Source organism: Pithys albifrons, chromosome 8 (assembly GCF_047495875.1).
Source record: "Pithys albifrons albifrons isolate INPA30051 chromosome 8, PitAlb_v1, whole genome shotgun sequence".
NCBI lineage: Eukaryota > Metazoa > Chordata > Aves > Passeriformes > Thamnophilidae > Pithys > Pithys albifrons.
The window spans coordinates 34,044,114-34,071,388 of record NC_092465.1 but is presented as its reverse complement, the minus strand read 5'-3'; the positions used below and the strand labels follow the sequence as shown (position 1 = coordinate 34,071,388).

The following is a 27,275-nucleotide window of genomic DNA, read 5'->3' as shown; positions in this document are numbered from 1 at the left end:
TTTTATGTGTATATTTTTTTTATATTTTTAAACTGTGCTAGCATTCTGCTAGCCTAACTGATAAAGTGTTGGTTTATTTTGGATTAACCAATCATTTTCATATTTTTACAACTGATTTGAATGGAGTAAGGGAAATGTTGTTTCCCAAGAAAAGAAGCAACAACAGAAAATTCAACTCTTCAGAGTGCAGTAGATGGCTTAATACAAGAGTGGCTTCTGTAATGTTATTTAAGTAACTTAAAATAAATAGTTGCATGAGGAAAGCAAAATACTTAGGTGACGGATTTTGCAACGCGTTTTCTGGGTTAAACATGCCAGCCCAGGCTTCTGAGCTGGCTGTCTGGGATTTACATGGGAATTGATGGAGTTAATTATGTACCTAATGCCTCTTTCAGGTTTGGGTCCTTATGTTTTAAAGCAGTTGTTAACTCTCTGTAGAGCTATTGAGTTGATTTAAACTATTGTGTGTCAAATCCCATTAAGGTGATGATTTTCTTATAATCTGTAAGAAATCCTTTTGGAAATGTCATGATTATCCCTGATGTTTTGTCAGCTGGGAGATTCTATCATGCAGTGGAAGTAAATAAGTCTGAGAAAGGAGGGAAAATGGGTAAGAATCTGGTCCATGTTAAGCATGCTTGGAGTGTCTAAAGAAGGAATACAGGTATCTTTAGAGTGATAAAATTCTATTGAGGCTATTGATAACCAGAGGGAAGGTAACTTGGTCTTCTTTTTCTGTTTTGGAAAGTCAGCAGGAGATGTGGTCCTCATTTTGGTACCAGTGCATGTTCTCCAGATGAGCATGGCAGTGTAAATCACTGTCCTGAAATGGTGACTTATGGTCCAGGCCTGTCAGGTTGAGAAGACTGACAATTTAATACCTATATAAAAAAATACCTAATTGTTGTAAATAGACATTGTATATGTGGCAAGGAGCCAATAAAAAAAGTCTGACCTGGGAGAACTGAAGCATCTGGCTATAATGTTATTGAGAAAAAAGTAGTCCAAACATGGAAAAAATTTAGTAATGTAGATAAATTAATTACTCTCTGTATGTCTTGGTAAGAGGCCCAACTTATTTGTAATAAATCTTGGAGTTTTTTCAAGATGGAAGATCTTTTGAATTGTTAGCTTGTATGTATATCTGACAACACCTATAATTAGATTGGCATATTGAATAGGTTTTGGCCTCACAGTATTGAGAATACATAGTGGTTTCACCAGACTTAATTCTGAAGATGGAATAATACTTATATTGAAGTCAATAAAAAGACATACATAAATGTTAGTGGGATTTTTAGCTAAAAGTATGTAACAATTGGCAACTAGTAGCTAGTTCTGTGTATTAAAATAGTTATTCTTTAAGTGACTGGTGCAAATCTTGTAATAATTAGGATGAGTTATTCATTCCTTTTCTGTTTTATTTTCATGAGGCAATTACGGAGAGAATGTTTTCTCCAAAAGAAAAACAAGCATTTTTTTTCACTGCAGTTCAGGCATTTATTGTCATCCATCTGTATGTACTTTGTGTGTACATAAAATACATGTAGGTGCATATGTATGTGTAGGTTTCCTGCTCAACTTTTGACCTCCAGCTCCATAGTTTAGGTTGGTTATATGTACCTGAACTATTTGCACAAATATGTTTATTGTTACAGGCCTACAGACATATCAGGCTGCTTTGTTTTGGATGTGTCAAGCCCTTAAATATTATGTTTTAGTAATTCTGCTTTAAATGGTACTCATTGCTTTAAAACCAGAACTGTCAGTAAACTGCAGTTGCATTGAGATACATACAGCCAAAGTGTTTATTCTTCTGCTAAATCATAGAATTCTGGGATGGCTTGGGTTGGAAAGTATTGGCTTGTTTCAACCCCCCTTCCAAGGGCAGGGGCACCATCCACTAGACCAGGCTGCTCCAAAGCCCCATCCAACCTGGCCTTGAACACTGCCAGGGAGGGGGCAGCCACAGGTTCACTGTATAATAAATTATATATATAATATATATAACAGGTTGTGTTTATTTTTTTCCTAGTGAGAATAAAACAGACAGAAAAATGTCTCTGCTGCGCAAAGATTACACAACATTTTTAGTCTTTAATTTTCTCCTGCTTTAAGTCTCAAGTGATAACTTCGAGACTCTGATGAGCTAAGAACAGGGCATAGAAATAGCATACTGTATATTTTATTTCTCCTTTTGAGTGTTATCTGTCAGATGCAGGGCTGTGTGTAGAAGGGTCTGCAGTTAGTGTGTGTTTTCCAGGATGGCAGTGGTTTAAAGGAGGGAGTATGAGAGATTAGAGAGGAGAGGATGAAGAGCTGCATGGATGGTTTAATGTTATTTTTAAAGCTACTGACTTGTGAAGGGAAAGTCTGTTGTTTCCCTAATCTGCCAATTAATTTCTTTCATTCTTTGTGTGAAGATTTACCAGCAGTAGGTGGGAAGTGCCAAATAAGGAAAATAGTCTCTTGAAATAAGGTTCTTACTAGTAGGGCTGTGGCCAGAGCTTTCTACCCAACCCCTGCTGCACACCCTTACTGAGTGCTCTGGAATGGGAAGGTCCTGTAGAAACTTGTGTTGTGCAGAGAGATGTTCCAAAGTCCAGCTGTTTCTAAGACTAAAGCAAAGGTTGCGATTCAAATCAGTAAAAGAATACTCTTACTGTTCATTGCGTTACTCTTATGTGTCCTAGAAGTAGATTCAAAGCTCCAGCAAATTTCTTTGTGAAGTTCCTTGGGGTTTTTTGAGAATTTTGTCACAGGGCCTTCACTGTCAATTTTTGAAATTTGATGTCTAGTACTGCTGATGTTTTTATTTTTATTGTTAGTTTTCCCTTTGCACCAGGTAGCAGTTCTGTCTGGGACTGTCTAGGTGTTTTCAAAGCTTGCTTTCCCTGTAGCATAATTCAGCAGATACTAGCAACTTTTGATACAGTCTGTCATTTTTTTCCACCCCCTCCAATAAATTATTAGGTTTGTGTTTATTAGATTTAACTATTTTACTGAACAACTCTTCAGGATTCTGTGTGTGTTGAGGTGATGCTAAATGTTGATAATTTAGGAGAAGCTGTTAGTCTGCTGCATTTTTATATTGAAGCTTCTTAGGAAAAAAGAAATTAAGTATGTTCACAATATTTATTCAAACATTTTCCCTCCTAATTTTTGGAGGCAATATCTTTCATACCCCCTCTCTCCTCCTGTCTCTCGTCTTCTTGATTTCACTCTCACATATCACTTAATCTTTATGGCCTTCCTGGCATTAACATAGGGTGTTCCAAGGCTGTTTAGCCAGTAGAGTCTCAATGGAAAATTTAGTGGTAGTCTTGTTTTCTGTGTATTTGTTTTAGTCCCTTACCTGAATGAGCTAATAGCTTTCTCTGAGTATTTCCATTGCATTAGTGGGAATCTTCTAGCAAAAGAAGTGGCCAAGATTGCTAGTGTATGCAGCAATTTCCCAAGACTGATTATTTCCCCCCAATTTGCTCTCCCTCTTGTAGCAGTTTCTTAAGTCTTCTGACCAAAATTTCTCCATTCTTTGAGGAAAGCAGGCAAGATATTGGAGAAAAACTGATCTGTTCTTGAAGATGGCTGTTTGGTCAGGGGAAGCCTTTAAAACATAAAGCTTTACTTTTACTAGGCTGGTCCCGTGGTGTAATGGTGAGCACTCCGGACTCTGGATCACAAGGTCGTGAGTTCGAGTCTCAGTGGGGACCGTACCGGGCAATTCAATGCCTCCCTGCCATCCGATCCCGTCAGATCTCGGATGCTCAGCACGATCAGCCCCGGTTAGTACTGGGTGCTGTACACAGTCCTGAGGACTTCGCTGTCACTGTCCAAGTACCGGGTGCTGTAGACAGTCCTGAGGACTTCGCTGTCACTGTCCAAGCTCACTCAGCCGTGGCAGATGGACCTCAGGACTGAAACAGTGGGGCCAGTTCTGCGCACGCTGTGCCTCACCTAAAAAATCCACTGCTCAGGCTTCAAAGGGCACACCAACGTGGGGAAAGCCCTTCCCAAATCTTCATTTGCGAAGTTTGGCCTACATACATACTTTTACTCCTCAGTTCTGCTTCATGGACTTGGTACTGTTGATCCTAATAGAAGAGAGGTGAAGAAAAATTCCATCAGAATTTTTTCTAAAATCACATCTGAGAGGATTGTTTTATATTTTCTGAATTTTTTTGTCTATGGATAACAATACAAAATCAAAAATGTATTTTTGTTATACTTTTAATAATAGGTATTTAAAATAAAGTTTTGAGTTTTCAGCTCTGGAATTTTATAGCTGGTATTTAGAAGCATGAAATGACTAGTTTTGAGTGACTACCTTCAAAATTTATTGTTATTTTTCAGAGGAAAGTGTAAATGTTACATCAGGAGGGAATTGACCAGGTCTGTAAGGACTGATCTTGTCATTACTGGCCATGTTTTAATGTCTGATGAGTATCCAGGATGCTCTGGGTGCACAGAGAAGACTTTCAAAACAAAATGGTCTGTTCCAATTTCCATTTAAGTTCCGCTTTTCCCCTTCATGCAAGTTTTCCCGGTTATGTTGCCAGTGAAACAGACAGCGTTGCTATTGCACCCATGCCAAAGGCATCTTAAATACTGTCCCTACAGTCGGAGGAAGAGGGAGGAGGGAAAGAAGATGCTCTGAAACTTTCCAGGGGCAGAATTTCAAGTTATAATTGAAAACTCTCAAATTGACCTCTGAGCATGTCATAACCAATCTCAAAACACTTATCCACAATTCCAAGCATCTTCCAGTCTGATCCCATGGAGGGGCAGGTGATTCATTAGCATTGCTTTCTAGGAGAAGATTTCTGCCCACTCAATCCTGGTTTGAGTCACTGGTAATTACTGGCAACCCCGACACCCTGTCAGAGCCAACCAGGGCACTGAGGGTGCTTCTTGCAGCAGTGAGTTGATGTGAGCGCTCCTTTAATGGGGAGGTTATCTTCTCTGGTGCCATTATGTTTCATTAAAAGACTTGAGATAATCTGAAATGCAGAAATGTGCTCCATTAGGTAAATGGTGAGTTTGTGACCTTTGTGTCTCTTGGTTCTGTAGTCTTATTTATTTCAGCCACGTTATTAGGTTTGCAGGGCTGTGTGCCTCTGAAGTGCATTCAAAAATTTTCATGTTAATAAATTGGGCTTGTGTATAAGAAAGGACAAAGTTTAGGAATTTAGGTACTTACTTGCTTCCAGGTTAGATGACTAGTGTTATTAGGAGTTCTGCCCATGTCAGTTATTGATACTCTTTACAACTTTCAAAACATTTGGTTTCATAACTGTAAGTGTGTGGATGGTCTCCTAAGTTTTATTTGTCCATTTTTAAGGAAATGCTTCCTTAAATACCATCTGTCCTTAAAACATGCTGTGCAGTGGAAGCTTCAAGTAGCTTAAATATGTACCTAGCTTTAATTTAAATAATAGATGTGATGGTAAATATTCTTGCATGAATACCAATCTGGTAACTAGACATCCAGGAGCAGCAGTAAGAATGACAGAGGACACTCTGGGCATGTCCCGTGTGTTCTCCAGCTCATGGTACAGAGGCGCACCCTGGCTCTTGGCTACTGAAGAAACTGCCTTGTTCTAGTCTTCTGCGGGTCAGCAAATGGTTGCTATGGATGGATCCAATTCAGCTGAGGTGAAACCACAAAGAGTAAATATTGCTTTGGAGAGCAGAGAGTTTTCTGAGACCTATGAGATGTGACAGTATTCTGCTTAGCTGATAAATTGCAGTGTAGCAGGAAGGAGGCTACAATGAGTATTGATTTCTTTTGTGCATAGAACTCATTTTGCTCCAGCTTGTGAATTGCCTTCATGAGCTGACAATCCATTAAGGATCACTTTGTGTGTCTCTTCCTTCATTATTGCTTCTTTTACTGCTTTCTGCTTTACTGCCTTTAAAATACGTTGTGAAGGCAAAAAATAAAATAGGTACAGGAGAAACTCTAATAGGAGCAAAGCAATTTGGCTCTTGGTAAATGACTTTATTGCAAAAAATATTTTACTAGGGGACTATCTACAAAGACAATTTCAAGGAGCTAAACATATTAAAATTATTTTATAGTAGGGTAACTCACCTAATGACTGTAATTTTGTGTCATGAAATACACCTTTTATTCAAAGATTCTTTTTTTCAAGCCTGAAGACCTAAAATTCCGGTTTAATGTAGACATAATTTAGTCTTGCCCATTCGGCATGGTCAATCAGGGCCTCGTATTCTGAATATGTGCCAATAATACAATACCTTCACGGATGCAATGCTTGGTTTTGTTCATTTCCTGGAGGGTTGTTGCTTTTTAGTCAGAGTAAGCAAGGAAACACTGTGTCTCTACACTAATTTGTTTGCTTTTTCAAGGAAGTAGACAACGTTTGTGACACAAATGCATTAGTAGTAAAAACGGGGTTTTTTTTTGCTAGAAAATGTGGGGGTTTTAGGTTTTGATGTTGTAGGAAGGATTGGGATTAAGAATGTCTAGATAAGGCTATCAAATATAAGAATAGCAAACTAAGAGGACCACTGCATTGTGCTCCATTGTGGAAGAAAGTGTATTATTTTTGTCACCAAGATATTTTTTTAAACTTGTAATAACTTCCCATGTGCATTTGCTTTGTATCCTTTTTCTGTTGTTTTGTTCGGTTTTAGACAAGTCATATCCTCCCACAAGCCTCCTTCTGTTACCAGCCACTTACTCTTGGGGATGGATATTGCCTCTCTGCATAGTGATTTGTGATCTAGTGATGGAGAGCTCCATTGAGGAGCTGGGCTCTGCATTTTTAGGAAACAGATGTTGCTTTTCAAAGCTGCTTTAAAAAAAATAAAACTAACATGTCCTGTGGCACTGGCTATTAAAATTCAGTTTAATGTCGTTAGTCACACAAGCAGTGTGGCTTTCACATTGCAGGATTTTTCTATTTTCCATTTTTTTCTCCTGCTTGGACATTTGTGTGAAGGTCTGATTCATCTGCCTCCTGCAGCTTCTGGCAGGTCCTGAGTTCTCCTGCCAGGAACCTCAGTCTCAGTTCCCGCCAGGAGTTCTCTGGTAGGCAGTGACCTCATTAATCACATCTCCTGGCTCTCAGTGCACCACTTCTTAGCTATTCCTACCCAAGAGTGACTCTAAGTAAATTAAGCAAAATTGTTTTGTAAAGTGGCTGGCCAGACTCTTGATACTTGCTTTTTTTCCTCCCATCTCTTCTTCCTTGCACTTATGATTTTAGCCGACTGACCTATAATATTATCCTCCCATGCTTGTTCTCCATTGCCTCTGATCAGTGACCTGAGGAGTAAGGTTCTAGTCACTATATATTTTAAAAAATAATAGCAGTTGAAGCCATTAAGCACCATTTGGAAACCTGATTGTTTCTTGGTTTTCTTGGATGACCATGGCAAGGGTGCAGAGGTTAAAACTGAAGGTCTTTTTTCCTTAAAATACATAGTGCTGTGAAGTCCCATCTCAGGAGTGGAGAAAGGATGGACTAGATAAGGCTGATCAGTTCCAAGGTGAGATTTCCTGGAACAGATTTATATCTCTTTTTCCAGTATGTCCTATAGATGATTTGGGGATTATTAGTAGACATAGAAGTGAATAAACTTGGTAACCCTTCCCCATACCACACAGGAAATAAAAAAAGTTTTAGTATAGTAAGTTAGTTCTATTGCTGTTGATTTCCTGACTTCTTTACTAAGCTCTATTTGTAGTAAACCATGCTATCCTGCTGATAGGATTAGATGTTGTGACTACTAGACCATGGAAGTGACTATAACTATATCTGCATGGATCCTTTGAAAATATAATTTTTTTAAATGCATAAGAGAGCTTGGATGCTCTTTATAAACTCAGCAGCATATTTTTCTTTTATATTTATAGTGATCTGACTTTATTGTCTGGATTTCAGTTGGTTTTGGTTTTTTCCTTGATAACACCTTTTTATTTCCTTGGGGTTTTTTTTGTTTTGTTTTGGTTTTTTTGGTTTTTGTTGGTTTTTTTTTTTAATTAATGGGGAGAACTTTTGGTTTTTGGATTTCTTTTTTTTTCTCTCTTTTTTTTTCTTCAGGGGATTTGACTTCTATTGGTGTGTACTACAGCATTCACTTTTTTTTATTTGTTTAGGGTCATATCCTTGGCCATGTACATGGAGCACCAAGAGACACAGAAATAAGAGGTTTGTGCCATTTCTGCATACCATTGAGTGTCAAGGGGGCTGAAGCACCTGTTCCATGCTCAGGTCCTGAGACAGCAGACACCTTATAAATGTATTCTTATCCTTTATGGTGGTCACTCAGTCAGGTGAGGATCTGGGATTAAAGTGGTCTGTAATTTGCTTGAAATCCTCTCAAGACTTCTGTGGAGGATGGTTATGAAGGGGCCGCTCCTTTCTCTCTCTCCCTGTCTTCGTCTTCCCTTAGCCCTAATCCCTCTGGTGCTTCACCTTGACATGTTGGATATTGAGGATCAAACCGTGGCCAGCTTTGTAGCATCATCATTATGAGCTCAGAGCTTTTGAAGTGATTGTGACCTTTGTTTCTCTGCTGATGTGTGTTAAATGTGATAGTTTGTGCTAAGTGTTATGTATGTGTGTTGTAACGCCTCAGCAGTGACTCATTTGGTGTGGCTTTGGGCTACTGGGTAATCTCAATGCTCATGTTGGGAGCCAAATCAAGTGTTAAATCCCAGGGTTTGTGGTGAAGTCTACGTCTGCCATGGGTAGATTTAAGAACTGTAAGCTCAATATATGAGTACAAAAGTCCATAATAAGCATACCTCCCCTCAAAAAAACCAAACCAACCAAAACTGTCCAAGTAGCTTTACCAAGATACTTGATAATAAGAAAAGTGGTTGTCTTGTGTTTCTTCACAATGAGTAAGAGCTTTCTCAATAAAAAGGCCAGCTGAGCCACATGAGACTTTTCAATGTGCTTTTACAAGCTGTATCCCAAAAGCTGCTGGAGCAGTGGCGGAAGGAATGGAAAAAACATCTTATTTCAAATGAAAAATTATTGTATCTTTTGTCCTTATGTTTATTTCTTATCATATCCTTGCCCCACAGAAAATTCTCCCATCCCTTTCCCATTTGTAGTGATGTGCTGGGTAGTAATGTTTCTTTCTCTCTTTGTAGTAGAAATAGCTTTAATATTCAAAACATTAGTATGCTTTCAGTTTAGTTCAGCAGTATTTTTGTTTTCTCCTAATGCCATTGCTGATTTTCACACCAGTACCTCAGTAAATACCACCTTAGTTTTATAAATTTTGTTATTTTTTATAATTTAGACAATTGGACCTTGTCACTCCTGAAACTCTTAGGTCAATTCTGCATTCACAATTCGTTAGTGTAATAGTTTCTCTGTAAGATAATTAATAAAAACGCTCTTGAGAATTTTTTTTTTATTGAAGTCATTCACATTGAAATTTCTACAGTTGCCAGCTGTAAGTTTTCAAGGCTTGTGCAAAATAGAACTAATTGCTAGTGAAGTATTTGGTGATATATTTATGTCTTACAAACATTACAGCTCCTCTAAGTTTTGGAATGACCACTTTGGTTTTTAATATCCCTTTGGCTAAAGAAAAGTCACTGCTGAAAGATGAAAGAAAAATAGTTTTAGTATCACATTTGGACAAAGTAGGTCTGCTTTTGATTTATATTTACTGGAAATCTTTCTGAATGTTATCTATTCCTAACTTTTTAAGGTGGAAGAGACTTCCACCTTGAAGTTGAGCATGCCAGTGATTTGGACATACAAAACTACCATATGTGGTATTTTGTGACAACTGTGAAAAGGATTAGGAGAGAAATCACCATATCAGTTGGTTCTGTACAAGACTAAACCCAATACCAAACAGTGTCTTTCCCCTAGGCTGAGCTTTGTACGCAAAGAAGATGTGGAACAATGTTGACTTGAACTCCACATAATTCCCACTTCAAAACAAAAATGGGTGGTCAAAAGGAAGTAGAGAAATTATATAAAGTATTAGTTTCCCTCTAATTTGAATGATAACACAACTGTTTGCAAGGTGAGCCGTGTAAGGTGTGTCATTGTGTGAAATTGGTCCTTGGCTGAGAGAGAAGGATGCCCAGGGTTAGAGGGAGGCAAATGCCTCAAGTTGTGCTCAGTGGATCCAGCCAGGACAATCGTGTTGGTCTCTGTGCTTAGACTGTTCCCTGTGGTGCAGCCTGGCAGCACATGGTTGAGGCAGGATGCTCTCTGGCACTGGACAGCTGTGACCTGACTTTGTCAGGTTATATTGATGCACTTTAGTAAAATTTCTTTAAATTTCACTTTTGAAGTTTTGATCTGTTAAATTTATTTTTGAGGTGTAGTGTTTGAGATGCATTTAGCTAGGATGAATAAATAAAATCATTAGCATGAAATGCACCTATTAGTTCAATCTGAATTTAGTTTACTTTGCCTTGAATTCAGCTTTCTTTTTATAGTAGTAAGCTGATTGCCTTAGTTCATTTTTATACACTAGTAATTTAAAATCCTTTGAAGTATAAGTTGTTACTTCAGTATCACCATAGTTGAGAAAGAATGTGAGATGTGCATAACTCATAAAAATTTGAAATTATGTGAAAACAATAAGGGCAGAGAAATTTTAGGGAAAAATTATTATTTATGTAATTTTCAGCAACAACATACTTAAAATGTTTAACTCTTTTTACTATGGTTGTTTGAACTGATTTAACTGTAAAGCAGAGAAGTTAATGGAAATTAATCTTACATTTTTGCAACAAGGTATTTATAGTGAAATACTTGCCTTTCATTCTGAAGATCTGAACTTTTGGGCTACATAGATAATCAAACCCATTTCATGTATCAATTTAGTCTGTAAAGTGACGGTTGAAGGTTGGGGATTAAGAAAAGTACCAGTGTTACTTGTTCAAAATTATGATAAAAAGCACCTATAATACTTTTAATGCTGATTTCATGGTAAGATGCTACTGAATTTATCAGGTCTTTTATGCTTTATTATTCAGTCTTTGAATTTAAATGCTGTAGTTGGTCATTAAGGTGCATGGTCAGGTTTTAATCTGATATTGTTCTGATACCAGTTTTCGAGGTGACAGATCCATATGGGGACTGTGTTGTAATAGCCCAGAATGAAAGAACATGCTGATATTTGAGCAGGTCCCTGGAACTCTGGCCTTGTGAGACTGCTTTGTGCTTCAGTGAGATGTTGGCTTTGATTCCTGTGGCTTAGTGACTTCACCTGGATGCAGGAGATCTGAATGCAGCTTGTGAATTCATCCTTGACCTTGAACAGGAAAGTTAAAAAAAAAAAGGAGGTATGAACACAATTGATGGCCAATAAAACCATGGACTAGGCCTGGCTTCAGTTACCTGTGGGGATAAAGAAGATTAAAAGAAACATACATTCATTCATTTATTTATTTATTTATGTATGTATGTATGTATGTATTTATGTATTCTTGTTTTGTTGTACATGCTTGGAAAACTGACACATTGTTGTAGAGATTAGCAGAATGGGACCACAATTTTTGTCTGTTGACTTAAGGAACGAGTCATATCTGCTGAATATACTAAACATCATAGTGCAGTGATAATATTTGCATAGTTAAGTTATGCATATTTAAAAAAATATTGCATATACTGTAAAATAATTGAAAAATAAATTAGAGTGTTCTATAGCTATTTTTAGTCAACCAGAAGACTAGGCCTTCATCTTAAGGATGACTTCTGTTAGTTTGCACATTTTGAACCTCTATCACAAAAAATCTGTGTGATTGCATATAAATATATACTGATAAGCATAAAGCGTTTTTTTTCTCCCATCTAAAATTTTTTATTTCAAAGCTTTAAAAAATTATTTAGAAATTAGAAATAAATGTGCTTAATTTATCTTAAAAAAAACAAGACTTGACTTGTAAGTATCTGAGAAGCAATCTTTTTTGAGTGGAAATGAGCTGTGATATAGACAGCTGTCATTGCTTTTGCTTTAAATTTATTTTCCTAGTGTTGTGGCACAAAATTTATTCTGGAGGAGTTTGCTCTGTGGAGCCTGAGTAGAGGGCTCCATTTCTGCAACCTGTTCCTTGCCCCTTCTGCCTCCTGGTCCCACCTTTTTGTGGTGTCCAAGTTGCTTGCCCCAGGCAGGACATGCCATTCAACTCACTCTTTGCAAGTTTTTTATCCTTTTTTGCTCATCACCTGTTCCTCTCCATGAGGCTTTCCCTCATTTCAGAACAACTGGGCAGGAGGGATTCCTTCCCATGCCCATCTTGCTGTTCCAAGGTGTCCCCTCGCGTTTCTTGTAGAGGTGAGACCAAGAGGTGGGTTGGTCCTGGGTGTCCAGGGAGACATTGTGAAAACAGTCAGCATTCCTGGGGATGAAGTTTACAAGTCATGTTGAATCTGTTCAGTTTCTGTGAACTGAAAGAATTGAGGAAAATTCATAAATTGTGTTGGACAATGGATGTGTGGCAGTATCTCTTTTTTCTCCCAGAAACCAGAGAAGTTTGAAATTTCACCTTTTCCCCTTTCTTTGTATGACTTGTTTTTGAACCATGGCTTTGATGAGTCTGTTTGGTATAGGAATTATGTATTTTGATGTTTTCAAAATATAAATGTGTACTTGGAGTTCCAACACAACTGCTAAAGTGCTTCATAGTGAGCTACATTTTCCTCCTAAGGTGTTTCCCCCTATGATCCCAGGTAATCTGCTTCTGTCTGGACAAACTAGTTTTCCAGTGACATATCCAGATCTGCAGCTCCCTTGCATGTAATCCACTGGATGTATTTGTCATATAACCAAGAGAAATGAGAGAGTTGTCTGATGGCAGCAGCATTCTTCTGGAGAGACCCACCCACACAGGACAGGGCTGGATGGTGTTGGGAGACAGGGAGGTGCTTCACAATGTTTTGCTAAATTATTTTAAAATCAAATGCTTTAATTCTTTTTTTGTAGACATTTCAGATCAATAGAGAGAAGATAAAATATTATGGTTTGGGTGATCTGATAGATCTTAATGTGTTCATTTTCTGCCAGAAGACTGAGTGTGATGAAAAAGTCCTTAATAGCTCTGCTATATCTCCTGAGGGAGAATGTGGGTTTGATTCAACTGTCCCACAGGTACTTTGCCTTGAGTGCTTTAGTTTGTGTTTAGCCAAATCTTCTGATTTTTCTTCTCAGGCTGTGGCTTTTATTGAAGAAATTGTTTTGGTAGAAGAATATAAAATTTCCTTACATGTCACAGGTAGTTCTAGACCCTTTCCCGAGCAGCCCAGATAATTTACTGAAGAACAAAATCCTTAATAGAATATTTTGCAGGATTTGCAGCATTCTATATCACTAATGAACAGGGTCCCCAACATGTACTTAAGTTCTAAGGAAACAACCCAAGAAGTATTAATTAATAAATTATGGAGCTGTGTTTTCACAGTTTTAATCTGTTTGCCTTTGGTTTTAGATAAAGACTCCCTGCTGGTTTGGGGTTGTTCTGTTCTGCTTGAGATAATCATCAAATAATAGCTAATTCAATACAATGATCAATTCAGATGCAGATTAGTGTAGCATTCAGCAGTAAAAATAAATATCCCCAAACTGTACATACCCAAAGTAGTGTTAAATTCTAATACAAATTACGTGGAATGTTTTACAAATTTGCATGGCTTGTTTGCAGTCTCGTGGTCAAACTGAGATAATGAGATCTAAACACCAGGATTTAGGCTTAGGCACAAATAACACAGTGTCTCTAAAGGCTTTAGGCTGCCTTGCTTTAACATATGCAGCTCTGAAATTTTGCAGTTTCAATCCCTGATAAACAAGATTTTTAGCGTATGAAAAGAGCTTATCATAAAAGAAAGAACACTTAGTTTTTTGTACTGGGCAAAGTCTTTTGGAGGTGATTACTCTCTCATAAAAACACTGTGTTCAGTACTCTTGTGGCACAGGCATCTGTCACTCAAACGGATGTCACCCCATAAACCCAAAAATACAACTTTTTTTTCCATTCTCTGTGGATAAGCGAAGCCTTCAGGTTGATATACTCAGTGACATTTGTTTAAGTGACAGATGTTCACGTCTAGTAGCTCTCAATGGGGAGGTGACCTTGTTGTCTTAATGGGAGTTCTGTGTCAAGTGCTATAATTATTTGTATGCAGAGAATATATTCCTTTATGAAGGATGAAATTCATGAGGATGATTTTACACTTCAGGTTGCTCTGTATGTGGTGGAGGGGCTTGGAAACAGACAGCGGCATCTCAGTTTGATTCTAACCTGTCCTAAGTAGAACGAGATTCGGTCAGTGAGCTCTGTAGATGTAAAAAATAACAAAACATAGAACACCAGAGTTGTGGAGAATAGACGGTATAACCACAGGTCCAACTGTGCTTGTTTCTCCTTGATGATATAGATGTTATTATAAGTCCAGTGCTGGGAATTCATTTGCCGATGAACATCTAGCCATGTGTTCAGGCAATGCTGGCAGAGGGCTTTTGGTCTGAAGAACTGAAATCTCCAAACATTTCTCTTGGGACAGTTTTTAACTCATAGTGCCTGGTGAGGACATTTAAGCATTGTTTACACAGAGCATAGTCTAGGAACGTGATGGGAGTTTTTCCAGAGGCTCAGATGGTTCCACCTCTGCTGTTGTCTTTGGCAGGTTTATCAATTTCTGTGCATATATTCTGAATTTAGTATCATTTGTCAGCAAGGCATGCTGAGTCTCCAAAATGTTCTTTTGAGATGGGTAATCTTAACTCTTCCTTTTGGGGCATGACTGATCTTCATTCTGTACCCCCTACTGATTTATTTTTGCCCCTTCCAGCCCCTTCATTTTCTAGCTCTTTTTAAACCTGTGTCACTTGTACCCAAAAAGTTCTGTGAGACACAGTTTAACTGAAAATTCACAGACAGTGCCTTGAACATCTTGATCTTTGTATATCAGCTGCTTGCACAGGTTAGTCCCAAGAGTCTTTGTGAAGTAGTACAAAAGACTGAAGCTTTTACTGTAAGTTATATTTGGCGATGACATTTTGTTTATTGATTTTATTTTAAAAGTGAATTCTTAGTTTCATCAGGAGTTTTGTAAATTAATTGGGATTGTAGTAGTGGGGTCAATACACATGTGGCATGCTCCTTGTGTCCAGCATGGATCTTTGGCTCTTTGTCACAGTAGGTGTTATGGAGAAGCCTGGGTTTGGTGACACGGTGTGTGAATGCCTGCAGCAAGAATTCAGTCTGTGCAGTCGTGGTGCCTAAGCATAAAGCAAACAGAATTTTTAATTAAAATGAAGGCCAACAAACATTTCTGTAGGAATATGCTTGTATTTACTACATAAATACGTAGAAAAATGCAGTAGTCATGACTGCCATAAGAAGATTACACTTCCAAGAGGTAAAATATGAAAATCGGTGTTTAAGCATCTGTGTTTGGGTCCTCAAATAAGCAGTGGCTTTTTTGTTTGGTTGGTGTTTTGCATATTTATTTGTGGGTTTTTCCTGTGATTTTTCTGTTTTTATGATGTTGGACTTAATATTTCTGTGCTTTAATTTTTCGTCAGCAAACTGAGATTAACTGAACACCTCTGAGGAGTGAACGGAGGCTAAGGTATTAACACTGAGCACTATAGAAAAGCCATTGAGAAAATTAACACATTGTTCACTTCTCAGTTTACGCTGTGTACAATTCCAGTTTTGGTTTATTTTCCTTTTTGCTGCAGCTCACTTGAAGTCTGGGTTGCAAGTCTAAGGCTGTTTAGACATGAAGATTATGCCTGTGAAATGTTTTGTTGACTTCACAAGTCAGTCTTCTTAAGTGAAATTTCATTTTTTTTAATATAAAGAATTTAGAGGCCCCAATGTAGTTTATAGTGTTGTAATAATCATGTGGTAGTTGACTGCAGAGTCCAACTTAACGCTTGTCTATATATTTTTTCCCATTTCTCCTATTTAGCTTATAAAAGTTAATATATTAATTGTCATAATGTCTTGTTTCATTACATGCTTGTTTGTAGATTCAAATGAGGAGCTTCCTAAACAGCCAAACAAACCCCCAAACATCCTCTTTTTGTAACAAGACGGTGTCTCAGAACTGATTTGCCTGAGGATACAAAATTTCTTTTGGTTGCCCTGAGGAACTGGCCCCACTCTCCAAAGGTAAACTATTAAGAACCATTGAACAAACTGAAAAACCCCCCAAGTATCTGTATATTTCTTAGGAATGCTTATGAAGTTCTGCCATATAAGATTCCTTACACTTTCCTAAAATTTAATTGAAATTGAGTGAATATGCTTTATGAGAACCAAAATTATTAAAAATAGTCTGAAAATAAGCCTCTGGCTTGACCAGTTTTTAAGATACAAATTTTGAATTGCTGGAATGTTTTCATAAGGTATGTTTTCAGTGCAATAGGTCACTAAAAATGTAGCATATGGTATAAACTCCACACTATTTTAAAATACTGCTTAGTCCACACTTATTTTGATGGATTCTCATCCCTTTAGCTGGGAGTCTGCATTTGTCAAACACAATATCTTAATGAATTTTCTTAATTACAGGAAAAGTGCTTAAGTTAGTCACCTGCAAGTTGTTATACATTGGCAAATGTTTTGCCTTATTGCATATTTTAAGTTACCACAGGGTATCTATGTACAGGTCTGTGTATGAATTTCGACCCAAGTATTTTCTCAGAGGAGGTTTCTTATCTTTCAGCTGGGTATATTCTCATTACATGAGTCACCAGCCAGCTGCTGGGTTTTTTGAGTGTTGTAAATGCATCCTGTTATTTAATTTTTAGTGAAAGGGAGAAAGGCAGCCTCTGTCCTTTTGCACAACTTCACAGAAAAATAAAACCTACTTGAGGAGTCCTTATTTCTAAAAATCTATGATACAGTTCTGCTACTTAAGTTTCTTTACTCTTCTAGACAGTATGACCACCTTATTTTCCATCTGTTGCTTCTTCCTGTTACATAAGTACAATATCTGCATTTCCAGACCAGTTTTAACCCTAATTCCCAACCTGTGCATTCACTGTTTCCTTTTCTTATTTTGATACAATGTTACCTCAAACACTGTTATATTAAAAACACCTGTTTACCATCTAAGGGAAGACCAACATTATGAGGCATCAGAAGGTCTTCATCTAAATAGCTTGTTTAGAGTTGATCCTGTTCCATAAATTATAATCCATGTCGGGTTTCTGCATCTTTTTTCTGGATTGTACATGTTTAATTATAGGGATCCTTCTCAACACTAATATGTGAGTTATTTGCAAGTTGGTTTTTATGAAAGATGATTGTGCAGAGATCAAAGAATTTGAAAAGCTTGTCAACTTCAGTGGGTATTAAATATCAAGATGTAAGTGTTGATAGGAATGATAGTAGGGCAGCTCACAGAAAGATGATATGCATACAGAGTATTATCTACAGGTTTTCTTCTGGTGTGGTTTTCAATTATATACATATGGGTATGTATATTCAGGTAATTTAGTTTCTAATAGTTCACATACAGAATTCTGGTTAGCTGTAGGCTTTTTTATATATAGGAAAAAAGGTGGAAAGTGAAGTGTAGATAATCCATCAAAAAGGGCATGTCTAAGTTTTATCAAATATTTTTTATCTGTCCAAAGACATAAAAATAGGAAAAGGAAGATTTTGTTACTGTAGTCTATCTCACTTGCTGAGATCCCCCTTTGCTGCTTCACTAAGATGTGCGGGTTCTGTTTTAAACGCCTCCGCAAAGGCCCAGTCCCTGAGTTGTGTGTCAGCCTCTGGTCAGAGCTGTGTGGCCCTGTAGGAAGGGTGTTATTGCTGGCATTTAAGTACCAAAACTTCAAAATAAACATCCTCAGCATTAGTGTGGCCAGCAGGACCAGGGCAGTGATTGTCCCTCTGTAGTCAGCACTGGTGAGGCCACACTGACAGAGCTGTGTCCAGTTCTGGGCTCCTCACTGCAAGAAAGACGCTGAGGGCTGGAGTGTGTCCAGAGAAAGGCAACAAAGCTGGGGAAGGGTCTGGAGCACAAGTCTGATGAGAAGCAGCTGAGAGAGCTGGGGGGGGGCTCAGCTTGGACTAAAGGAGGCTTGGGGGAGACCAGAGATATTTTCCCTCTCTACAGCATCCTGAAAGGAGGATGTAAGGGAGGAGGGGGTCAATGTCATCTTCCTGGTAATGACCGGACAGGAGGAAATGGGCTTAGGTTGTGCCAGGGGAAGTTTAGGCTGGATATTAGGAAAAATTTCTTCACTGTAAGGGTTGTCAAGCACTGAAAAGGCTGCCCAGGGAAGTGTTGGAGTCACTATTCCAGGAGGGCTTTAAAAGATTCATAGACGTGTCACTTAGGGACATGGTTTAGTAGTGGACTTGGCAGTGTTAGGTTAATGGTTGGACTCAATAATCTTAGGGGGTCTTTTCCAACCTAAATGACTCTATGATTTATTTTCTGAATATGGCCCTATTTTCTATCAAATATTTCTATTTGGATTATTTTCAAATGTTACTTAAAATCTTTTGGGAAGTTGCCATTTATTCACTCTGGTAATTTTAAATTTCTTCCTATTTTCTCTTAACACAGCATGACTTTTCTAATCTGACTCCCCTCTCCCAGATATGACCAGCTGTGACAAATTATTTTTCATCAGCCCTATGTGGTTTTTGGCAAACCTGAACTACAGTCAGTGTACCTGAGGAGGTTGCTGCTATGTCTGCCATAGGATTGCACTGCTTGTGGCATACACGAGTATTTATCTCTTAGCCATTATTTTTTCCCTTTCAATATCAGTACAGGTCATTGTGATGATTTTAGGATGTGTTTTGAGTCATTAACAGCATCACAAGCAATTCCAAGGTGACTGTTTCACCACTCAACCTGACAAAACAGACTGCAAACATTTCCCAAGTTACTGCTTCAAGCTGCTGCCAGGATGATGTCTCTGGTGGTTACTGTGCTGCAGCAATGCTGTTTGTGTTAATAAGTAATATAACATAGTATAATATGATGTATAATGTAATATGGAAACCCAGGGTAGAAAGAACATGCCCCTAATCCTACTCTGTAATATGCTGCCTTTAGGATGGAGAATGTTGCAGGGTCCCCAAAAGAGGTATACCCTATACATCCCATCTCTCCTACATGCATTCTGTCCTTCTGCTCATTGTGTTCACTAGTCAACAAGGGAGCTCCTTAAATTGTCTCCCAAAAAGGTTCTTGCCATTTTTGTTGTAAGTAACTCCTACCCCTTTTTCTGAATGCTTTTGAAACAGTTTGAGTTTTACAGCCCTTTTGAGGTAACCTCCTAGTAGTGTCTAGCAAGTGCTGGATGTTATGGACTAGTTGTAACATTTAGAAACCATCCTCTAGTGTTTTGCCAAATGGTGTCAAAGCCCAGCACATTCCTGCCATGCAGGTGGGTGCCGGTGAATCTCTTAAGGGGATGATTGAGACTGCATGTGGAAAGGGGACTTGGAGCTTTAAGGAGACATCCCTGACTGAGTGCATGTAGTGAAAACCTCTTCACTGTCATCCTCTGCACACAGGCTCAAATTATCCTGCTTTGCTGCTAAATCCCATTGGGTTAAAAACCTCTGTGCGAGAATGGGGAAAGTAGATTAGGATAATTATTAACCATGAGTCCTCTGTCCACCTTGCTTCCTCATCTGGAAGAAATTATCCTCTGCTTAAATTCAAGTGTGTTAATCGTTCTGCAGCATAACAAGCCTTTAATCTTCAGGCTTCTAAAATTGTCCTCTTGTCCCTTGAGATTTTCATCACCCTTAGGCTGCTTTGTCTGCTTTTTGTTGCTTTAAAAAATAAAACACTTGCCAATCTTTCACAATAAATCTTCAGAAAAATAATCATTATAGGCTTTTTGTAGGTGACTTGTGAAACAAATATTTACAGAGTGCTGATCCATTTTAGCAACTGTGAGTGAGTGCGGTTTTGGGATTCAGTCTTTGGATATGGGAATATCACAGTTCTTTCCATAGATAACTTTGTTGATATACCAGCATTTCCTCTCTAAAATACTTTTTCTGACCTGCTCAGACTCCCATTTATTTTGCAGCCTGTGTATTTTCATGTAGATTTCTATATTGTTTAGGATTTGTGTAGGTAATCTTCTAAAATTCAAGTTATCTACTGCAGGGTGTCATGCCAGATAGTACTTACAGTATCAGAAAAAATATTATTATGCTCCATTAATCACTGGGATGTACTTTTAATCTGCTAGATTAGAACAGATTGTGACCATTGACTTTGTGTAGCCCAACATCTAAAACAGCCAGTGTGCACAGGGGGCAGGTCTGATGTGAAACATTGTAGTATAAAAGCTGATGCTGTTTGTGCCTTCCTCTGAGTGCTGCACTGAGACTTGGCAGTGTCTTCTTGGGACACCATCAGGAATTTGGCTTGTTCAGTATGTTAACATGTATTTGATGCTGAAGCTGGAATTCAATACCAATTTACTTCAACAGTGTGGCCTCAAATTATTCATATGTTTGCTTCTTGTTTTGTCTAGTGAGTTAGTGTTCTTACAATTAAAAAATAAATGCATCATATTTCAATGTGCCTTTTTTCCAGCAGTAAGTACAGAAATTGCATATAAAGATAATAATTCTGTAAACAGGCATAACTTGACAAACTCACAGTCAATTAAATGTTACAAGCCTATTGTTTTTAAGACATAGTGCCCCATTTCTCTTGGTGCACTGAAGTAGAGATGTCCAGTAGCATTTATACTGGGAAGAGTTCAGTCTGTTGGGACACACTCAGCCAGACTCAGCCGAGTTTGCAGGCAGGGCTGCAAACATTGCAGCGTGTTTTATGCTGCCTGCCAGGGTGTGAGGGGCATGCCAGGGCAAAGCAGGCTGTTCGTCTGCATCTCTCAAATCCCTGGGCTTGACTGTATTGGAACCTGTCTTACAATTTTTTTAATGATTCAGTAGTTAAATAACAAAATAGATCATTTGTGATGGGGAGGGATTAAAGGAGTTAATGGCAATATTTGCTTTCAGAGGCGTATGTGCCTTCCATCGAAATAAATTAGTCTCTCAGGCTTCTGAGGAGCGTATTAGACCTAACATCTTAATATATTCTAAAGCTGTGTCTGAGAGAAGTGAATTAAAGGATTTTAAATTTCTAATTACTTGAGATGTAATTAATTTCCTCCTTTTTCTTAAATAAAGTTGGATGGGAAAATGTGGTTTAAGAAGGTAGAGAGAATGTGAAGGGGAATAACTCTTACTATGTGAGAACTGCTGCAAAGCATGGAATGAATGGTTTTATTTTGTACATATCAGTAAATCATAGCCAGACTTTACAGATAGTAAGTACTTCATTTTTGTTTAAGAAACATGTTGCATTTTGCTGTGGTGAGACTTGTAGCATCCTCAGGACTATCACCCTTGTGTTTGAATGTGCTGTGCCCTTGCACAGGGTACCTGGAAAGCTCCATCCCAGGTGCAAGCCAACTGCTACCTGCCCACAAGGATATGCTGAGCCCCACTGTGTCTGCAGAGAGGTGAAACTTTGCAGCAGAAATAATGCCTGACAGTGCAACTAACACCAGAAAGAATTATTCTGAGTTGCCCTCTCTGTAAGTTTATAGCTCATGACATCTGACTGGGGTTTTGTGGCAGCCCTTGAAATTTATCAGCACTACCCGAACTCCCCTTCATATCCCGCAGTAAATTTCAAGAATTCACAGGTTTGACTTCTGCTTGCATTGCTGGCACCAAATATCAGTTTTACAGGATTTCTGATGGATCTGTTTAAGCACAGCTTGTGATGAATCCACCCAATAATCACCTCTGCTTTGACCAATTAAGAGCGTGCTAAAACTAATGAATATAAATTTTGTAAGAAGAGATGCTGTGTTGCCTTTAGATATTCTCAGAGTACTGTCAATATTATCTCTGGATTGCAGAGTAGCTCAGTGCTGAGTAAGGGCTGGAAACCCTTAGATGCAGCACTCTGCTGCCGCAGTAGTAATTGAAGATCTGTCTGCCAGGATATGTGTTCCACATCTCAGTGCTTTGGTTTTTGAAAAAGGAGGGTGAACAAAACTTGATTATGGGGACTGGGCAAATTTTACAGTAGTAATGTGACATAAAAATAACCTTGGTACGTTAAAAGAAAATGCTCAAATTAAGTAATGAGTTGTAAAGGCAAATTTCTTCCTCTCACATTTTTGTGCCAAGAGCATTAACTGTACTCAGTCAGCCTGAACGTGTAGGTTAGCAGATTCAGATTTGCAGCATGGTCCTTCCTGTCATCCAGAAGTACAAAAGCCTCTTTCTTTGCATGTCTCTGAGTGCTCAGGAGAATCCACACTGAACACAGAAGAGATTCTCTTGCAAACCTTGGTCCTTTTCCTTGCCATCCCCTTACATGGTGAGCCACATCTGTTGGATGAGCTTGTGGCTTTTAAGTATAAGAGGAATAAACCTGGAGTATTGACAGCAACTTCCAGGCTCGTCATACCTGCAGTAACCTCCAGCCTCTCTGCGTGTGAGGCTCAGATGTCTTGTTAAACCTGTGAATCTTCTGCTGGAGGATGCTGGTGAAGAAACACTCCTTCCCACCCCCTGCTCAGGCACAGCAGTAAGGCCGGATTGCAATCAGTCATTCTTCAATCAGGTCTTTAGCAGTATGTTGCTTTGTTGGGGGAATTAAGAGCTAAGATGTTAATTGAATTCTTCCTCACTGTTTTTGTTTTTTCTTCAGTAGTCTTTTACAAATAAGAATTTTTCCCCATCATCTTTATGCATGCACTGTACAACACATCTTCAGAGAATTAGCTGCTGAGACCCATGAATGTGTAAGAAACACACATGAAATGTGCTTTGTTTTGTGTGTGCTTTTGTTTGGTTTGGTTTTTCTGCGGGCGATGAATTTTTTTAAATTTCATGGGATGTCAAAAAGTGCATCTGAACATCAGGGTAAAGTCCTTGTAAAGGTTTGGTTGCCATCCTAAACTGCAGTGACTACACTTACCCACTGAAAGAAATCAAATCATTATTGTGAAGTGGACAAAGTAACTTACTTTCCCTTGGCTTTGTATTCAAAAATAGTTTTACACAGCTCTCAAACCTTTGCTGCTGTGGTTTTCCATAAGATTTCCCCTGTCCAAAGCATTAGCAGGAAAAAATGGGTGTGGAGGAAAATACTAAAAAGTGTAGGGGAAATTAAATAGTAGTTTACAATGGGAAGTAAATAGCAGTTTGCAGATAACTTTTATCCTGTTAGCCATTTGTTGGTTTTCAGTTGGCTCACCTGGCATGCACCTAGATTGACATACACAGAGCCTATATATATCAGGAGTGACATGATACTTCCTGCTCAAGACTCATTCTTTGGGAAGCAATTTAGCCATAAGAAGGTGTTCTGCTGTATGGAAGTGGAGATTTCTAACTGGAGTTTTGTACTAAGATATTTATTTTTCTCCCCAGTGCGTTCAGCTCTCATTTCTTGTTGAAGACATTTCTGCTTTCAAAAATCCTTGTTCTTACTTGTGTTTATGGTGCTGTCCACAGCAGCTGGGAAACAAGTTATTTGGAAACTTACAAGTCACTGGAATAAAGCGAGGTTAATCTCCAGTGCTTTTCTATAGCTCTGTGTAAGCGACAGTGTTTATAACCTGCTTCCAGAAAAAGAGAGCTAAAGCTTTAAAGAAGTGAGGATGAAAGTATAAAATACCAAACTAATAAATATTACATAAGGTTGTGGGCTTTTTCCTTTGCAGTGCTACATCTGCAGTCTCAGCTCACTACAGCAAAAGGGAAAATGTTCATTTAACAACCTTCCTGCCACCACAAATCTGTATTTGAAAGCATTTCCTAACGCAGTATGAAGTGGTAAAATAATTGTCAGAGCTGTTTAAGTCAATATGTCCTCAGCTGGGATGAATAATGATTCCTCCTGAGATGAATTGTGCTGGCAGGCTGAGAACCTAGCTGGGAGATCCTGCTACTTCTGGTCATAGAAAGTATTGGCTTATAGTTTGGAATAAAGAATCATTTTGTGTAAAAGAACTGGCATTGGGTAGGTTTTTACATAGCCTGGTGCTGCAGTGCTGTTCTCCACAAAACATTGATTTTAGTGTGGTTGGGACATGTATGGCAGTAATTCACCTCTGTAAGAGGGAAATGGAGGCACAAAAATTAAATTGTGGAGTAAAGGTGGTCAGCAGCACGAACAGCATTGCAGGCACTGATTTTGAGGTTCATTCTTGTCTGTCTGTCACCTGTGGGGGTGGTCCTGGAGCCTCCAGTAACCACAGATAGGCAGAGTGAGGTTCCTCAGAGCATGATCTCAATGAGCCAGAGGAGTGCTGGAGTGATTCCTTATGAAGCATTGAGACTTGAGGCAGCTTTAGGCTCAGGTCCCCTCCAGGAGAAAGAGCAGAGATGATCGAAAGCCTCTCACGTCCTGGTATATCATGTGAGCAGAGACAGCAGCAGTTTGTGACAGCTTGAGCATGACCATGCACCAAAATACCTGCTGGCATGAGTCTTGGTGCTGAAGGCAGAGGGGAGTCAAATTTGTTGATTCTTAAATAGTTCTGGCATAATAGAGAAAAGTTGTGCAATGCTATCACTACCAAATAAGGACTGAATAGTGGTATCCGGAGACCAAACCTGAGGCTCCTGGAATGCATTATGAATTGAAGCTGGGAAGTGGTTTTTAACACTTGCTGCTGGTTGGTTGTGTTTCCCACTAGATTTCACTCTTTGCGCAGAGTCACCATTAGTTTCTCAGAACAGCAATAGAAACTAAAACTAAATGACACATCTTAGGAAAAAGAAAAAGTTACTGCTAAATTAGCCCTTGAGAGCCAAACAGTAAACATATTTGTAACCTGGGCCAATGCTCAACAAAAAAACAAACAAAAAACCCCAAACAAAAATAAATAAAAAACAAACCAAAAAAACCCCAACCCCCAAACCAACAAACCACTGAATTGTTAATTTCTTAAATACTTGATGTATGATGGACTAAGATGAAGAATTAGGATAGACGGAAGAATTAGAACACCACTTGTGTTGCAGAAGATAAAATTGCTTTGTGCTTTGGGATGCAGGAATAGAAATTGAATCAAATAACCACATTTTAGGGCTGTAATGTGATTTGCCATATTTAACTGGGTAGGGGGTCAGACACTGTGATCATGAAAGTGAAATTAAGGGGAACTGTGTAATGTGGCTGAAAAGGGGAGACCACCATAGCCAGGTGGTTCTATGAATCTGGGAAGTGGATGAATTCTCTAAAGGACTCAAGAAATGTAACAAAAACTCTGGGGCAATGCAGAAATTCTGTAAGGCCTGGAGTCTGTTGTTTCTCAGGGAGCTATTCCAAGTGATCCACTGCAGCGAAAGAGAGACTGCTAACTGTGCACTTGACCTTGCAAATCCAAAAGTGAGCCAATTGCTGAATACCTGAAATAACCAGAAGGAAAGGAGACTTATGGAGGGGTAGCTCCTCCAAGAGTCAGTGTAATTCATGTCCTGAAATGAAGGTGCTGATGTTCCACGCTGATGCCAGACTTTGAGGTAACTTCATCACACTCAAAACTGAACCTGCATGAATGAGGTGTAATGGGCTGGTTTGAAGTATAAGGTGCAGAAAAGGGTAATTTTAATTTTTATTTCTTGGATTCTGGTACACTTCAAGTAAAGCTTTAGGTGTCAGAATCTGCCTATCAAGAGATTTTGCATAGTCAGGCACTCCCTAAATTTGGTTGTGAAGTGTGCAAAGTTCGGATTATATTGTGGAAGGATTTAGAATATCACTAGTACCCACTACAAAAAGTAGTTCTGTATTCTGGTAGTTATTCCTCCTTTTATTCCTGTCAGGAGTGAGGAACTGTTTCTCATTTCACAGAATATTCTGAGTTAGAAGGGACTCACAAGGATCATGAAGTCCAACTCTTAAGTGAATGGCCCATACAGGGATTGAACTCCCAACCTTCGTGTTAGCACCGTGCTCTAACCAGCTGAGCTGATCTCAGGGTCCGTTCTGGTAGTTTTAGTTTACTTTGGCAAGACACTGGTTATGGCTGAGTATATGAAACTACTTAATTGCACTGGCAGTTTTCTGATTATTATTAGTGTGAAATGAAAAATTTACTACGGGTATAATTTTACATAATATTGTATTTTAATGGTAGCATTATTAACATTCTGACAGTTGCTTAAAGACCTATATCCAAAGTTTTTATCCTCTTTAGAAAAAGGGCAATTAATTTCTTTGTGCTCAATGAAATAAGGACATCTGCAAATTATAGTTCTGGTATATAATTACATGTTTTGAATAGCACACTGAATGCTAGTAGAAATATAAACTATGTGTAGCGATAAATATATCATCCAAGTCCTGCAAAATAGGCGGACTTTTGTTACTGCTATTTTAATTTCATGTAATTGAACTATTTCTTCTGGTTAAGGTTTTCAGTTTTCTTTATGGAGATGAAATTGGAGGGGAAAAACCCCAAGCATTGGGGTGATTAAACAGATGAATCAGACCTAGCTTTTCTTACGTCTGGTTCATTATCATTATCTGATTTATTGATCACAGTTTAAAACTAAGACTTACCAAAATCCGGCACACTAAATAGTTCCTTCTTGTTTTAAATGCTGCACCCTTCATGGTGGGAAAGGCCACTTTCACTAGTAAGGCCCAGTAAGTCTCTCCTTGTTGAGAGTTTGCTGTCTACAAGGATGAGCTGGTCTGGAAAGCCCTTTGTTTGGTCTGAGCTGTCTGTGGCTGTGCTCTGTGACTGCATCCCATGGACCAAATCTGTCTGTCTCTACTGATGTCCATTGTCACAAGCACCAAAACTGACAGTGAAACTGGATGTGCAACTTGCTCTTAAGTGTCATTAAACAGAGTAATTTTTACAGATATTAAAAAATACATATATATACCCGCTGCTTAATAATAAAATATGAATTCTGCAAAGAAAGCATTGTTAAGAGAAAATTCTTATTTGTTCTATTTATTGTTATTCATAAAATGTGCTACAAAGGTCAATGGGAACAAAGGAGCATTTTTCTGTTTTCCACATTAGTTTCTGTAGAACAGCATTCAGCATTAGTCTCTCTGCCGGAAAATGCCAGACATGATTTGGATGACTGAACTCCTATTGCCCAGAAGGAGTTACTACCAAAACGTGTCTTGCTCACCTAGATCTTTCAAAACCAAAATCACAAATATGACTGCAACATATTTGGTAGTTTTTAGGGATTGTAGTGTTTTGTAAGCTTGGGTGTATTAGTTTGCAATTTCTATTGTGGAACAGGTTGC

At 38.5% G+C, this 27,275-nt stretch overlaps 1 protein-coding gene across 2 annotated transcripts in view; it reads left to right on the top strand.

Annotated features, from left to right (window-relative positions):
• The window catches only part of ZNF804A (zinc finger protein 804A), a 156,035-nt gene that overhangs the window by 27,255 nt on the left and 101,505 nt on the right, over positions 1-27,275 (top strand). Inside the window, exon 1 of one of the 2 annotated variants that reach the window (XM_071562744.1) lies at positions 8,259-8,305. The exons of the other annotated variant lie outside the window; for it this stretch is intronic. Coding sequence (XP_071418845.1) covers positions 8,270-8,305 — 36 coding nt within the window. The 5' untranslated portion in view covers positions 8,259-8,269. Of the gene's footprint in view, positions 1-8,258; positions 8,306-27,275 lie in introns of those variants that run through there. 2 annotated transcript variants of the gene reach the window in all.